At 41.2% G+C, this 17,551-nt stretch overlaps 1 protein-coding gene across 1 annotated transcript in view; it reads right to left on the reverse strand.

Moving 5' to 3' along the window:
• The window catches only part of PDXDC1 (pyridoxal dependent decarboxylase domain containing 1), a 57,073-nt gene that overhangs the window by 35,858 nt on the left and 3,664 nt on the right, over window positions 1–17,551 (reverse strand). Inside the window, exons 2-5 of the mRNA XM_006136284.4 lie at window positions 8,716–8,789; window positions 8,062–8,127; window positions 2,676–2,759; window positions 854–1,000 (exon numbers count right to left, since the gene is read on the reverse strand). Of these exons, the coding sequence (XP_006136346.2) occupies window positions 854–1,000; window positions 2,676–2,759; window positions 8,062–8,127; window positions 8,716–8,789 (371 nt within the window). The remainder of the gene's footprint in view (window positions 1–853; window positions 1,001–2,675; window positions 2,760–8,061; window positions 8,128–8,715; window positions 8,790–17,551) is intronic.

Genomic DNA, 17,551 nt, shown 5'->3' on the forward strand with positions numbered 1-17,551 from the left:
TTAACATACTGTTTTTACATCATGTCCAAACTAGGTTAGTCCAGGAATCAAGAAAGACTGATCATTTAACCCAGGTTTCAAGAACTGTGGAGATAGGGAATACCTCTAGATTACCACTAAAGGAGATATCAGAAGATTTCTCTTACACAAAAGTTATTCCTTTACCAAATGGAAAATATTTCCTACACTAGCAGCAGCAGATTTCCATTTTAAATCTACAAGTCAGTTGCTCTGGCACCAGAAATATGTTGTTTTCACATACACGTTGTTTTCGCATCTCAAGACAAAGACACTTTGAGTAATAATCTTATATGAAATTAAGCCAGTCAAGGAAATCACCTAGCTGTTTGACCAAGTTTCTTTTCACCTGAAAGTATTTCTTGTACTTTTCTTTTCTCTCCACTCATGGATCTAAATTACAAGTTCAAGTAGACCTTCAGGAAATATACGCACTACACTGAAAATTCCTCAGCTGTTCTTTACATAAAGACTAACTGAAATCTAAGGCAGAACCAATGAGAGGTTAGCTGTGAGTCCTTCTTTAAAAAGTGTTACAAGGTTCAACAGCATAGATATGCTTATATAAATGGATATTTAATTATCTCTCTACTCCCCATTGTACTTTGGCCCCTAGCTGCATTGTAAATTCCTTATAAAAACGTTTTTATGGTTAGTATATTATTGACAAGTTCTTGGCTTTCAGGAACATAATCCTGTAAACAAGTATGTGATATTTAAGACCTTTCACTGTATCATTTAAGACATAAGGCTATCAAGATAAAAATCATATTTCAGATTTTAAAACAATTTTCTACTGTAACTGTACATTATAAATAAGCAATTCATGACTTACCTGAAGAGTCTGCAAAGCCACAGAGTGGTATCTGAAAGGATTCTAGTTGTAAGTTTTCTTAGCCTTTCCCTGTTCAGTACTGAAATATAAGCTGCCAGACTATGTCCCAATAAAGCCATGTGACCCTGTTCTCCAACATTCTGAACTCTATAAAGCAGAATCATCATATCAGAATAACTGTCAAATTGATACATATTGTGCATATTATAATGGGTTTATGTTTTTTCCTTTTACTGGATATATCCAGATTGTCACTGAAGTGGTTTACATGCAATATTTTCTTCAAATATATATCAGAATGATGTACAAATGAGCCATGTCTACATTGGGAGAAAAGGTGACTTTTTAAACACATTAGTTAACATGTTAAAAATCAGTGTAGACATGGAAGCTGCACTTTTAACACCTTTTAGCAGCTTGAGATAAACTCTAAAGTCCTTTTAAGATTTATCTCAACCCACTAATATTAAAACCATAACTACCACTTCTACAACAGGATTTTAGTGGGCCCTTCTAGGCTTTGTATCCATAAAAGGAGAAAGTTGACACTATGAAATTTTAAAATTGCGACTATACCTTTCCTCATAATTATTATTTACATAATATTTTATATCTTCACACTGTTTTGCAAATATTGATCTTCCACACTCCTGTGCAGGTAGGATGTCTAGTATTAGGGATGTTAAATATCAGTTAATTGAATAGTCGATTAACCTCATGAATTTTTATTGGTTATTCAACTAGTCTATAGTCCCTGAGGGTGGAGCTGGCAGCCAGTGTGCTCCTGCCCCCATTCTTGAGAAGCGCTCTGGCACTCTTTGCTGCTGCCTCTGTATCAGAGGGAGCAGCACTGGGTGCTAGGTGAGAGCTGGTCCGCAAGGGGAGCCAGTTTAAAATCCAACTGCCCTCACGGACCAGCTGGCTGTTGCCCTGTGCTGCTGCCTCTGACAAAGAGGCAGCAGAGTGGAGTGGCATCAGCCCTTGTCCAGGATGGAGGCTCAGCTCCCGGACCTGGCGCAAGCCAGGACTGAGCTGGGCTGCTGGCCAGCCTGCTAAAAAATTAACTGGGGGTTGGGGGGAAAGGGGGAGAGAATGCATGTAGTCTATACCATTAACCTATAAGCTTTTGCTTATCAGTTAATCAGTTAACTGACTATACTATTACATCCCTATCTAGTATTATCACCATTTTATGGAGAAATGGGAGGAGAGAGGTTAAATGTATTGTCAATGCGACAAATAAGCCCAGAGCAAGGATTAGAATTCAGTGGCTCATATTCCTGGCCTCATCTTACCCAAGTTTTTAAAAAAAATCTATATACAGAGAAACTATGCAACTTGTAATTTACAAATATACTATATTTGATGCAACTAAAAGTTCTGAAATAAAAAAAAATAGCTTTGACGGAATGCAGCCAACATAAGCAATGCTCATGACATTGAGGCCCATTTAAAGAAATTGAGTTATCAGGCCAGGAATAATTTCCTTATATATGCAACTGCTTTTAATAATTCACTGCAGTAAAGAGTATGGCTATTTTGAAGAAAACATTAACATCAAATCATTGGTAGCAACAGAATTTTAACTCAGTATTTGATATCAGGACTATTACAAGAATTCCTATTAGACAAGTTCCACATTTTACTTTTTCTCCTGGTTCAATGTATAATGTAACAAGGTTATAGTTAAAAAAGCTTACGCTGTTACAAATTTAAAATTTATAAAAACATTTTAAGTGTAAAATTTGTAGCTTCAAAAATGATCACTGCAAATAGTTATCAAGTATAATTTCCCAAATAGAACAAAGCAAATTAGTATTACCGGTAAGACTGTGATGATTCTTCTTCCTCCTCTTCATGCATGAGATTCTGTACTAATTGGAGAATGCTCACCATATCTTGCCCACTAGGGAAGGAAAAAGGGTAAACAGATGAGCAACTCTAGTGCCTCAGCATAAAGATCCTAATGAAAAGGCCACTTACAACAGGTTAGCTACAAGCCACAAAGGGTTTGCTCCATAGAATGTTGGTTACATGTAGGCTTCCGGTACACGTGGGCGAGCACTGGCTCCTGGGGAGCTGTCAATCCTCCCTTGTCCTGACCTGCTGCCTCAGTATCAGGGGCAGGTGGGAGCCAGTAAGCGGAGGAAGATGGCTTAAAAGCCAGCTTCCCTCAGGCACTGGCTCCCAGGGAGCCAACTGCCACCTTACGTATAACTGCTAAAATTTTCAGAGATTACACAGTTGCTTAAACACATTTTAACATCCCTGTTTGGGGTGGTGGGGAAAAAGATGTCAATAGAGGAGTCTCCTATCCATCTTCCTGATACAGTGGGATCATAGTGGGAAGACTGCTGCATCAATGAGTGTCTCCTGATTTATACATGGGACATTTAATTGGTCTAAGGAACTGGCCCACACAGGGAAATCTGAAAATCTGGGCTGACAAACTTGACTAAACAATCATTCAGCCCTGGGAGTGCTAGACTGTACATGAAGACCAAGAGATATCCAAACTAAGGATGATAACTAGTCAACTATCCAATAAGTAATTGCTATAAGTCCCCAGCTGAGCACAGGCTCCTTGTGGTGCTGCTGCTTTGAAATGCTGTGGGGAGCACTGCTCAAGTCCCCTGCTGGCCCCATGCTCCTTGCAACACTTTCGCCTTTGAAGTGTAGCAACAGCCCTGGGCTCTCTGAGCCAGGACAACAGAGGAGGATGAGGAGTGGGGGGCGGCAGCAGGCACCAGGGGAGCAAATGGGGCAAGGGGAAGGTCAGACACACGGCAGCTGAGGGGAAAAGGAAGAGGTTTATAACTTGGGTGCCACAGTGGCACACATCCAAACAAGCACATGTGACCTTAATATTGGTGCACAAGACAAAACTCACTGTACTCATGGATGGAAAAATCTTAGAGGGAACACTGGTCATAAGATATACTCAACTCAAAACAGCAGGTAGTCCTAAGCCAATATGCCTTCAGCTCATGGAACACACTCTCCAAGTTCCAGGAGTTCCTTTTCTCTGATGCCAGGCAGGAGTTACAGCCCTGCAAGTGGCATTAACTCACCAACTCAGATCATGGCCACAGCTATCACCATGCACCACAGCTCCTGGGGGACACGTGTCAGGGCTCCTGACAAAAGTTCAACACATGACCCAGGGCCTGCCCCTTAATGGAGCAGGCTATTCACCAACAAAAATTACTTGTGCCTGCACAGTCTAAATGACTCCAGAGCCACCTTGAAATTCTTGGGGATTCATACAATGGCCCCTCAGTAATGTCAGTTCAGACTACGGACGTAAAAGGGTAACCGTTTAAACACTGAATCAATAAGCATCAGCTTATCAGTTTCCATTACAGTTACATGCTGGCTCCTAGAGAGGTGGCTTTGCTGCAGGCCCTGTAGTATTACTTTTATACTGCGGATGATAAAGCAAAGCTGGTTCCCTGGGAGCACGCTCCTGGGGAGCCAGCTGTCAGTCCGCACTGCAGGTTCTGCAGTATAAAAATTAGACTGCAAAGCCCCCAGTGTGCATAACTGCTTGGATTTTTAGCAGTTACATGGTTACCTTTTTAAATGATTTTTTTTACAGTCCTAGTTCAGACTCCACACTGCCCAGGCAGGACCATACCTGCCAAAGGGGTAAATGAAACAACAGAAGGGGCCCTCTTTGGCCCTTGTCTGCTCAGGGTCTTTCAAGCAAATACTGGGCTCAAAGCTTTACTTTTGAGAGTGCACTCAAAGGCAAAGCACCAATTCCCATCCCAGATCCTTCCCCACCTTTTATGAACTGTCAACTACTTCTACCATGCCTGGGCCAAGTTCACCTCGAACCGCGGGGTTTTCAGTACAGTGTGAATGGGATATGCTATCCAGTTCTGTACCTTCCTCTCTCTCCTCTTCCCTGTCCCTCTTCAGGGACCCTTCTCACAAGCAACTCCTTATCCAGCAGGTGCAATTGCTTCTCACTCTGGGCCCTGGTCTACACTAGGGAGTTATTTCGAAATAGTGAGCTGGTTATTTTGAACTCTATACTGCTGCTTTCCTTGGGGAATAAGCCTATTTCAAAATAGTTATTTTGGGAGTTATTTCAAATTTAGTTATTTTGAAATAATTTCCCAGCATGGACATGCCCTGGGTGAGATAGAGGCTCCACATGAGTTCAGAGGCAAGAAGTTTTACTCCCAATACTTCCTTAACCCCAAAGCCAGGGTGTATGTGTCTGTGCCCCATTCCAGACCTCCAGAACTTAAATGTGGTCATAAGGAAGCTCAGGCTTTCATAATTTCTTCCGTAGATCCAGAGGACTGGTACAGTGCCCTCGACCTTAAGGGTGTATACTTTTACACTTCCATCATTCTGGCCCACAGACAATTCCTCGGCTTTGTGGTGATGGGTCAACATTACCAATTTCCTTCAGCCTGGCCATTGCGCTTTGCATTTTTATAAATGGTTGTCACATTCCTGCACAGGAACGGAGTGTAAGTCTTCCCCTATTTAGGCAACTGGCTCATCAAGGGTGAGTCCAGAGAGCAGGTGCTGAGCCATGAATAACTGGTAAGACCCAAATTTTCCCACCTTGGTCATATCCTAAAAATGTAACCAAGTCCAGATTTACTGCTACTCAATGAATCGAGTTCATTGACACTTCTCAATTCTACACAGGCACACTTCCAGATCATGGCGAACATCACCTACAGTCTTCATGAAAGCCCTACCACCATGGATCGCAACTGTATCAAACTCCTAGGGCACATGTCTTCTTGCACCCATGTTTCTACATCACGCCCAGCTACACCTTTGCCTGTTTCAAGTGTGGCTGGCATTGGTGTTCTAGATAATCCCAAGAGAGCTTGATCAGCTAGTCATTCTGCCCCCAGAGATCCTAGAATCTCTCGTCTCATGGATCCAGCCTCGAGTGGAATGAGCAGGGGTCCGCTTTGCCAAGCACCAACCAGTGATCACTCTGATCACAGACACATCAGATACAGATTGGGGAGCATGCCTGAATGACCTTTAGACCCAGTGGCTACAGTCCCAAATAGAACTATTGCTGCCTATCAATGTCAGGGAGCTCAGGACAGTTCACCTGGCTTGCCAGGTGTTTCTGCCCCATCTGCAGGAAATTGCACCCTGGCCCTGATGGACAACACTGAAGAGATATTCTATATCAATCAACAGGGTAGTGCTCGCTCCTCTACCCTTTGCCAGGAAGCCCTCAGCTTACGGGACTTCTGCATTCACCACCACATACAGCCGCAAGACTCACATCTCCCAAGAGCACAGTGCAGCCTTGCAGATCACCTCAGCCATTTGTTCAGTTCCCATGAGTGATCTCCAAAGCAGAGGTTGCCCTCATCATTTTCCAGAAGTGGGGTCATGTTCAGGTAAATTTGTTTGTGAATTGCCAGAAGAGAGGTGCAGTAGGTGCTAAACATTGCAGAGCCATAGCCCTGGCTCCATAGTGGACACTTTTCATCCCATATATGTTCTCTACATTCCCATGAGCCAAAGGGTCCTACTCAAGATTTGGTGGGAAAAGGCAGCAGTCATACTCTTAGCATCAGCATGAGCCAGGCAGCACTGGTTCACTACACTGCTGTCCTTATCAGTAGACAGGCCAATGATTCTCCTCTACTTCTGGACCTCATAATGCAGGACCTTAGCCAGCTACAGCACCCAAACCTGGAGGTGCTTCACCTCACAGCATGAAAGTCCATGACTGACCTGCCCCAAGATGCAGTATTCGGACTCAGTCAGGAAGGTGTTAATGGGCAGCTGTAAGCCTTCCACTTGGGTTACCTACCTCACAAAAGGGAAGAGGTTCTCCCTTTGGTCCCTCCAAAAGGGCATATCCCCCTCATTAAGCTACCATTCCCCTGCTCCTGAACTAATCTCCTTTACCTGAAACCCTAGGGCCTGGTTGTGTCTTCGATTCAAGTTCATCTGGCAGCAATTTCAGCATTCCACCCAGGCTTGGGAAGAGGGGGCAGGGGGAACACAGGTTTCCTCTTTGGGTCGATTTCTCAGGGGTTTGGACGGACTCTACTTGCAGGCATGGTACTCGATACTGCAATGGGACTGTAATCCTGTCCTTTCCTGGCCCATGGTGCCTCCATTTGAGCTTCTGGCTACCTGCTCCTTGCTGTTGTACCTCTCATATAAAATGGCCTTCCTGGTGGCTATCACCTCTGCCAGACAGATATCAGAGTTGAGGGAACTTACCTGAGTCCTTGCATATTATCTTTTATAAAGATAAAGTGCAGCTGCGCTTACACCCCATGTTCCTGCCAAAGGTTGTGTCCTCCTTTCATGCAATCTGGACATTTTTCTTACCATTTTCTTCCCAAAGTCCCATGCTACTGACAGGGAGAGGAGGGTGCTACACTCTTTGGATGCAAGGCATGCCTTAGCCTTTTATACTGAGTGTACCTAGCCATCCGCATATTGTTGCAGCTCATTGTTGCTATAGCTGAGCGACTGAAAGGACTTCCAATTACATCCTAGTATCTCTCATCCTGGATAATCTCATGTATTAAAATTTGTTACAATGTAGCCAAATTGCTGGCTCCATCTTTGATAGCAGACTCAACCAGGGCACAGGCATTCTCTGCGGCATTTTTGGCACAACTCTGTATTCAGGACACCTGCAGGGCAGCAACATGGTCCTCTGTGCACACCTTTATGGCACATTATGCCATTATCCAGCAAGCATGTGATGATGCTGCATTTTGCAGGGCAGTATAACAATCAACTTTTTGATGTCTGATCCCTCCTCCATTCCAACTGCTGGTAATTCACACACTGGAAGGCATATTAGCAGTCACTCGAAGAAGAAAAACCAGTTACCTATCCTTTATAATTCTTCTTCGAGATGTATTGCTCATGTCCATTCCAGAACAGGTGCCGAGCTGGCAGGGATCTATGTACACCACCACTGAAACATCACTCTAGAAGGCTCTACAGCCAAACAATGGTTACTGCTAGGAAAAAAGATCTTCTGATGGCTACGCACACAGCGTGTGCATGTACGTACTGGAATGGAATTGAGCAACACGTTTTGAAAAATAACAGTTATGAAGGGTGGGTAACCTTTTGTTATCACAGCAGGTAAATATTCATAATATTATAAATGCCTTTCAAAATTAATGCAACCGTATTTTATTTATCAGTCTGTATGCTGAATGCACATTGTCACCTACCTGCCTTGGAGTGGTCCAGGAATATCCTTCCTTGCATATTTGTTTTCATTTTCTTCCTCCATTTTTCTAATTTAAAAATACAAGAAAAAGAGTTACTTTTTGTTGTTGTTGTTGTTGCATAGCACCAAATTCCTAGTGCAGTTTGATGCTCAGAAGTACATTGGCATGTTCACAAGTGACAAAGATCACAGAATGTAGCTTGAATGGACCGACAAGACTAACATAAGATTTAATTAACTATGGCCTTAAAAAGAATTGATTTAACTTTCCTTTAAGAAGAAAAATCTTGAAGATTATGCATTAGAATGCTGTTGAAAACCTGTCAGTATATCATGTAAAATGAAAGTAAAAGTTAATTGTTGAGCCATGGTTCACATGAGAAGAGCAAGTCAAAATCTTTAGAAAATGTGTCTCAGTTGGATTTAGGCTGAATTCTACAAAATATACATTGGACTGGTCTCACAAATATTTATTAACACCACCCTCAATCAAGAAACATTCTTGCTTTTAACATGGCAGAAATTAAATACAAACAGCAGGTAACAATGTCCTAGAATTATAGGGAAAAAATCCCATTTGCTTAAAAGACACTGGAATCAATATTTAAATGTGTAACACATCTGCAGTTTTTGCAGCCATTATTTTTGTAGATACCTTTCAGGGTCTTCTAACATCTTCATGGCCTCATTAAGATTCTTTCCCATTTCTGCTAAAGTAGGGTCAACCATCTGTTAGTGGAGGGAGAAAAAAAGGTAGTCCCAAATGACACACTCTACCAGTATAATTATCGATTTTATCATTCAGAAGAAATTCAGATTTTCAAAGTTACATAATAAATATCACGTATTGCATCTTCAATTTAAATATACTGTAATATTTGTGTGTTGAAGAAAAAATTGTCCTAGATAGCAACATAGATTTTATTACAGACAGATCCAGAGATCCTCTATATTCAAATCTTTCTCGAACAAGAAAAACAAAATTCATTCCAAACACACTTAAATTTGCAGTGTGTGTGTTTTCTGGGGTGAAGACGAAGGAGTGGAGCAGGAGGAGGCTGCAGAAGGAGAGGGATAGTTTGAAAGCCAGACTGAAAACTTCAGGGAAGTTAATGGTGTTCAGTTTAGAGCCCCTATGTACGGTTTGTATCTGCAATTCAGATCTGTAGCTATTATTCACAGTAGCCATAGGAACCTCTCACTTACAACTTCAATGAATCTGGGTATGTACGGTAAGACTACCAGCCTTCACAAGATCATATAATTTATACCAAAAAAATCTATATGTAGAATTTATACACGATCCTGTTGAAAAATCCATCATAAAAATATCCATAAAATCTGGGACAGAAATTAGAGTAACAAATTCAGCTCAATTTCAAATACACAGGCTTTCACCCTCACCAAAAACAAATATTACCACAATGAGGGAAGAGTTCAGAGCAATAGGAAGAAGGAATAGAGGAATCAGTCAGACAACACTGGAGATGGGAACATCATCCCTAGCAGAAGGAAACTTTCCTTCTCCAAAGGCCCCAAATACTAAAAGAGACTGAAAACCTGACTGCAGTGTTTCATTTCAACTTCAATAAAATTGTGTGTGTACACACACACACACACACACACACAGTTTGTAATGTAATTTTACACACATATATTTAGATTGAAAGTTCTAATGAGAGGCGCTTAAATATGCTTATGCTATTAATTATAAGGGAAGCCAAAAACAAGAGGCTAAGTTTTAATATTAAATTTTAACAACAATAAAGAGAAAGGAAGTTTCAATTTAAGGTTGACATGCTGTCCTTAAATTCACACTATGGCTCAAAACCCTTAAAACACAAGTGTGAAAGATTATAATAACATTCAAAGTGGACAAACAACCGTCATTTCCTTTCAGAGTATGTCTACACTAGTCCCCTAGTTCGAACTGGAGAGGCTAATGGGGGCAACCGAAATTGCAAATGAAGCGTGGGATTTAAATATCCCATGCTTCATGAGCATGTTCCCGGGCGGTCACAATTTTGGAAATTGACTAGCCCGAAATAACTGCCCACGTCTACACATGGCAGTGGAACTGGAGTTCAAAGTAAAGCCCTTAATTCGAATTAGCTGTTATTCCTCCTGGAATGAGGTTAAACAGCTAATTCGAATTAAGGGCTTTACTTTGAACTCCCGTTTCACTGCCGCGAGTAGACGCAGGCAGTTATTCCGGGCTAGTCAACTTCCAAAACGGCAACCGCCCAGGAACATGCTAATGAAGCGTGGGATATTTAAATCCTGCGCTTCATTTGCAATTTCAGTCACCCTCATTAGTCTCCCTAGTTTGAACTGAATTTTTTAATATGATGTACAGTTAACCTGATTTATGCAGATTTTCTCCTTCCAATTGACAAAGGTTAAGAACTTATTACACCTTAATCTGGGCCAACCAAAACTAGAAGTATTGTCAGAGTGATCCCATCCTTCAATAGCTGTAATTACTCTTTTCCTTTCATCAGAACAAGAAAATAATTTCTAAAATGTTTGAAATTGCTACATGAAATAGTCTACAACAGATGTTTGTGGAAGGGCCTGTCACGGGATGGAAAGGTCCTTTAAAGGTACATATACCCTGCAACTGTGAGTTCCCAGCCTAACCAGACTTGCATTAGCATGACAAAAATAACTTTGTGGACATGAGCGCACCAGTGGAGACTTGGGGTAGCCAGGTAAGCTCCACTGGTGTGGCAAAGTCTACACAGCTATTTTTTAGTGTACCAGCACGAGCCCAAACTAGCACAAATCTGTTTATCTGGGCTGTGAGGCTTTCTGCCAGCTGCAGTATAAACATAGCCCAAGTTCTTTGGAATATAGTCAGTTGCCTCCTGTCTGATGAGATAGAAGGCCAGCAACCAACTCAATTAAGGATGGGATGGGGAAGCGCTTGCAGGAGATTCTGAGTCCGAAAAAGATCCTGAAAGAGGACTTCCCATACCAGTTAGCACAGGAATGGGCAAGAGGCGGCTAGCGGGCTGGATCCAGCCCACCAAGCCACTGGATCTGGCACACCTCACCAGCAGTCACCTCACCAGCACCCTTACAACAGAGCAGATAACCTGTTTTAAACAGCTGGCTGCTAATTGCTCTGCAAGCTGGGGAGGAATGGGAGAATTTGTGTGCTGACCCTGCTCCCAGCAAAATTCCTCAACTCCCATTGGCCAGTTTCCAGCCAATAGGAATTGAGAATTTTTGCTGAAGGCAGAGGCAGAGCAAAGCCTCCTCCCTCCCTTCCTTCTCCCCTCCCAGTATTGGAGCAGAGCCATGTAGAACAGCTGTCCATCAGACAGTAATGGAGCCTGTCTTAGGTTTCTGCAGAGCGGCTGGCTGGGAGCTGCCTAGGTAAGTGTCTCCCAGTCACAGCCTGACTCTGCCCCCACCCTGCACTCCTCGCAACTACCTGCCCCAGGTCACCACCCAAACCCTCTGTATCCCTTTTCCCCATATCCTTCAGGTTACAACTCCCTCCCAGACCTTGCATGCTCTCCTACACTCCTTCCCTAGGCTAGAATCCAATCCTGCACTTATACCCACTCCTGGATTCTGCACCAGATCATAACCCCCTCCTTCACTCAAACTCCCTCTCAGACCCCATACCCTCTCCTGCATCCTACTCCTCTATCCCAAACTCCCTTTTGCACCACACCCACTATCCCAGGCCCTGCACCTTTGCCATAGAAGTGCGGCCCTTGACCTACTTACCAAAATCTTTGAGTGTCCCCCCCCCATTAAAAATAATTGCCCACTCCCTGAGTTAGCAGCAGCAGAAGCCTTCCGAGGCAGAGGCCCAAGGACTGGCAGGTGGCAGAAACTGTTTTTATTGAATCAAACTTTGTTTCTTTTTGAACCATAAATGCAACTCTGGGAAAAGGGAATAAAACATCAATACTGGTGGAAGCTTCACTGAAGCAGCCAGCCAAATTATATGAGCTGGGAAAATGAGGCAAAGACAGATTTTGATGCCAAACTTGGGAGATCCTATTACAGGTGCTCTCTTCTTTCCTCTGCAGACCAAAGGCATTAATCCCCCCATCTCCACTCTCCTAAAAACAAGTAAAGTTGCATCATCTAAAAACTAGGGGTGTTAACGAAGATGTATTTGTGTAAACATGTAACTGCTGGATTTTTCAGCAGTTACATGTTTACATGCGGGAGAGGGGCAGGGAGGAGCTGGTGCTTTTAAGGCAACTACCTCTGAGCACCAGCTCCCGCTTGCCCCCCCACGCTGCTGACTCTGTGGGAGGCAATGGGTGGGGGGAGCTCCATGGGAGCTGGCCTGTGCAGGGAACTGGCTTAAAAGCTGGATCCCCGTGGGCACCGGCTCTCAGCTCCCCCTCCCCCTGCTGCCTCTGATACAGAGGCAGCAAGGATGTGTGCGTGTATAGTGGTTAGGATTAACCAATAAGCCTGGGTTTATTGGTTAATTGTGAAAATGACTACATACTAACATTCCTACTAAAAATTGAGATATAGTCCACTTTCACACAACTGGTCCTGAACCTAAGGCATCTACCACAGCAGTTTAACCTTCAACATTTTTGTTCACCGTTTTTAAATTAGAGATATTTTTAAAAATTTAACATTCACACACACCTTATACTAGTAGTGTTGTGGGGATATACAGACTCTTATTGTTTTGCTACAGTAACTGAGAAACAAACCCCCAGTGGCCTGTACATGCCTGCTGTCATCACTGATACTAGCATACTGGGATTGAGGTCGGGGAAGGAGAACAAAACACAGGCACATTTATTTCTGCAAACGACAGATGGAATATTAATTTGTTAACATTGTATGCCATTTCCACCTCAAGGACTGGTTCTCATTTTAAAGACTATTTTTATGACAATATTTAGAGATGTATTTAACCCATGTAGTTGGGGATGGGAGGTGAGGGTAGTACTGGTGAAGTGGGGAGAAAACTGTACAGTTATAAAATGAAATGAAATTTCCAAAAGTTTTATCATGGAAATAGTAACTGACACATTATTACAGACTGACACTTCAAAACCTTTGAGTGTTGATTTGTAGTCAAATTTTTAAGGTAACATTAATGAATGGGAATGTCAGACTCACCACAGAGAAACAAAAAATGAATCTGGTTATGCTATTTTTTATTTACTACTAAAATGTCCATGCAGCTCCACTGACGTTTTCATAGCATACCTTGCACCAAATCCAAAAAACTTTTGCAGAGATCTTGCTCACTTAAATAAAAATCTCCAAATCTATAAGTCAATATTTATCCAGACTAAAGAATTTTTTTGAATATAGTAGCCTATATATTGGAGTCATGATAGTCTGAGTGGCATTCACAAAACATGAAAAAATACTTTGCTAGAAGGAATTTTGTGTTAACATTAGAAATCTTTTTCTGGCATTGCATGAAAATACTTGAACAGATCTGCTTGAATGGTGACATATGTGGAATGATCTGCAACAGCCATTGTGATATTGAGCCATGAACAAACAAAACAGCTCTCAATTTCTCTGGTGCAATTAGGTGATAAGTAAAAACTTACTTATGTTTACCTTTCCACATACACACATTATTATTGTCTTTTCTCCTCTCTTGCTATAATTTGTGCCAGCCTTTTGCCAACACACCTGGTGGCTTATGTAACCAGTGAAGTCTTATGTTTGCTGCAGCTATTCTTTTGCCATCATGAAACCAAAAGGATATGAGATGTCAAAATTGAAAACATCTTTCATTTTTTAAGTGGACTTCATTGTCAACTAAACCCGATTGCTTATTTTGATTCCTAATTGGATAAAAATATTTTATTTTCTTAGCTTTTCAAAGGACATTTATGGTAAGCGATTTTAACAATGCAACACTTAGGACAGGGCGAGCAGAGGCTGCTCCAGCATCAGCCCCTGTTCCTGGCGGACAGGGCTGTTGGATTAAGAGGGAGCCGGGACCGAGCAGTCTGGGCTCACGCCAATCACTGTGCCTCTGCATTTTAAATGCAGTAAGAGGCCAGTGGCTCTTCACTGCAGAGGATGTGGAACGGACCCCTACAAGGAGCCATTTTTAGGTGATAGATATTGAGAACTATCCCAGATTGATTTGAACAGAGGTGGTTTTGGAACAAATAAAACAGAAATAAGTCACTCCATGATTTTTTAAACCCAGTTATACTTCTGGCCTTCACATAACACAAGATGCATTGGCCACCCAATGAAAATAATACGCAGCAGGTTTGAAATGAACAAAAGGAAGCACTATACACAATATAGGAAACCTGTGGCACTCATTGCCAGGTGATATTGTGAAGGCCAGAAGTATAACCAAGTTCCAAAAAAAAAGTTCACGGAGGAAAGAATAGGTCAATCAATAGCTATTAGCCAAGTTGGTAAGGGACACAACTCCATGCTCTGGATGTCCGTAATTCTCCGACTGCCAGAAACTGGGACTGAACAACAGAGTTTCGATCATTTGATGATTGCCTGTTTTGTTCATTCCCTCTACAGCATCTAGAATTAGCCACTATTGGAAGAGTAGCACTTAGCATTGGCCACTATTGGTCTAGATCAGGGGTGTCCAAACTTTTTTCAAAGAGGGCCAGATTTGATGAAGTGAACATGCGTGAGGGCCAACCATTTTGCCTGACATTCTTTGAACCATTAAAACTAAATGCAAATTAACTATTTTATGCAAAGTTTATTGCAAACGGCATACTTTTCATTTCATCACATGGATGACAAATCTAAACAGGTGTTAAATCACTCTGCCTTTCATATCTGAAGGCCAGATGAAAAAAAAAAATCCAGGAAGCTGAAATATATGTCAGGAACATTGTAAAGTACATTACATATTATTGGTAATAAAGGTTGTCTGTCAACTTTTAAGTTAAAAAAATATGAACAGGAACATAACACCAAGTATACATGTTGTGTCCAAATATATTTATAACTGATTTAGACCAACTGACATTAACTGAGATTTTACAATGTATTCATCTCAATACATATGGATTCGTTGGGGGCCATAAAAGATAGATATTGCCAAATTACCTGGGGGGCCGTATTAAACCGGAACACGGGCCGCAATTGGCCCGCGGGCCGGACTTTGGACATGCCTGGTCTAGATGGACCAGTATGGCTATTCTTAGGTCACAAAAACATGATGGAATGTACACAGAATGAGATCAGCATCTATGCCTCATCGTGGCTATTAGGGGTAAAAGTCAGAATGGGATTCCCCTTTCAGATCACACACCTGAAGATCCTGTAATTTTCAGCCAAAATTCCTTGCCCTTGAATCAGAGGCATTTACTCTGATCATACTACGTCTGTGTCCCTCTAACAGTCTGGGTTATAAAAAACAGAACTGAAGCTCAAAAGCATACAACTTATTACCATTTCTCTCATCAAAAATTGTAATGGCTTGGAGCCTCTCACCTCTTTCAGTCCAACAAAATACAAATAATTCATAGCCTATTTGTTTCCTTCAGCTAATAATCATGCCATTATCTGCTTCAGTAATCCAGTTTTTGTTTATTTCTGCATTTCCTGCATCCTGCTTTGGAACTTTCCACTGTGTCCAGCTTTGTAGCTATTGCCTCAGACTTTTGGCAACAGTGTAAAATCTTATCAGACTAAAGTCTCATGAAAAAACAATCATTGTGTGTCAAGCCAATCTTGCATTTTTTGTTCACTTTTTTCATGTTACATTTCTAGTGCCCTGATAGTCTTTCACTCTGTTTTAGACAGGCCAGACATTCATCCTAGAAACTGCTCAACGCAACTCATAAAAACTTCTATATTCATAAAAAAATAGTTTGTGTGAACACGTTGCAGTGTTGAAAATGCTTCAAATAAAGGAAAAAAAACTTCACTCAGCATCATTTTTGACACACGTAGTGTATTTGTATATACTTTAATTAAAGAATGTTATGTTCTCTTCAGAAATGCCTTGTTTGAAAATTTAGAAAAAAATATTACCTTCTGTTTTAGCATCAATGATATATGATGCTTTATTCTTAACACTGATCTGTTTCACATTATCCTGAAGGTTTGTTCCCCAGACCAAGTCAAGTTGGTCACCAAAGCAAGTACATGAAAAATTGCTTACAAGGAAATGGGAGTGGAAGAGGGGAAAACAAGAACATTGTATCTACTTCATAATTAGAGCTCGTTCATACCTTTTTTGCTTTTACTTATGTGTATTTTGGAGTTTTTGGTCCCTATTTTCTTATTATGTTCTGTGATAAGAAGTTTTCAGCAAAAGTTAGCAAGATGTTTTAGTAAATAACAGTAACTAAATAAGCACCAAAAGTCACAGGATGGACATGAAACAAACAGATTTTCTATGTTTAGGGAAACAGTGAGCCAATCTATACAGAAGTTGTTACATATTTACAGATCACTGACCAATCTACTCTGAAGCTACAGAGGAAGGTGCAAATCCCATAAGAGCTACCTGTCACAACTGAAGCTATAGCAAGGTTAATTTTGAGGACAGCATTGGAAAAAAGTTACAAATTTGTGTTAGACAATTTTTGAAACCCACTGCAGGTTTCCAAGTTTAACCTCAACTTCTTGGGAGGTTCCAAACAGCAAATGTTTCAGGAAATGTGGCTCTTAGTTAAAATTAATACAAATTACACCACATGCCTTATGATAGATGTAAGAGAATTCCTTCCAGTCTTTTGAGGAATTAAAGCTCATCCTCAAAGTGTATTTATCTGATACTGTACGTTGTGTCTGATATTCTATATTGATCTTCTATATAAGGTATAATTTCTGTATACTTGTTTCTTAAAGTTTGTTCATCTGGCCTTTGAGATTCATCTGTATTTGTACATTGCCTTTCACAAATAAGACTAGAGCATGTAAGCACTACCATATTATCTATGTGAGTGATGATCATAAAATGGAATATTTTTTGGTGAAAGTTTACTGCAGAAAGTGTATCTTTCATTAAAAAAAATAAAGGTTTTTTTTATCAGGATGGGTAGGAATGGTATCCCCAGCCCCTGTTTCTCTGGAGGTGGGTGACAGAGGAGGGATCATGTGAGGATTACCTGTTGTGATCCCTCCCTCTGGGACATCTGGTATTGGCCACTGTCGGCAAACAGGATACTTGGGCTGGACAGATCTTTGGTCTGACCCGGTATAGCCGTTATGTTCTTATCAACTATAATGTTTTTAACAACTATTTACCATTACACCCAAAGAGGTGCACATACAAATTGTTCATTCACCATTTTTTTACTTCTCTAGCTATGTGGACATTGGGAAGTTTTCCTAAAATGGGCAGCAAGTTTTACGTCAGGGAATACAAGAGTTTTTCATGTAAGAGTGAAGGGCTTTCACCTTAAAAAATACCAACTCATGCAAAAGAGGAAGAAGCCTGGAGTATGACACTCCATATCTATCTATTTTTTCCATGTATAATAGAAAAATTTCAGAAGGATTTGGAAATATGTTTGTACATAATTAAGTAT

This window comes from Pelodiscus sinensis, chromosome 16, assembly GCF_049634645.1.
Source record: "Pelodiscus sinensis isolate JC-2024 chromosome 16, ASM4963464v1, whole genome shotgun sequence".
Classification (NCBI taxonomy): Eukaryota; Metazoa; Chordata; order Testudines; family Trionychidae; genus Pelodiscus; species Pelodiscus sinensis.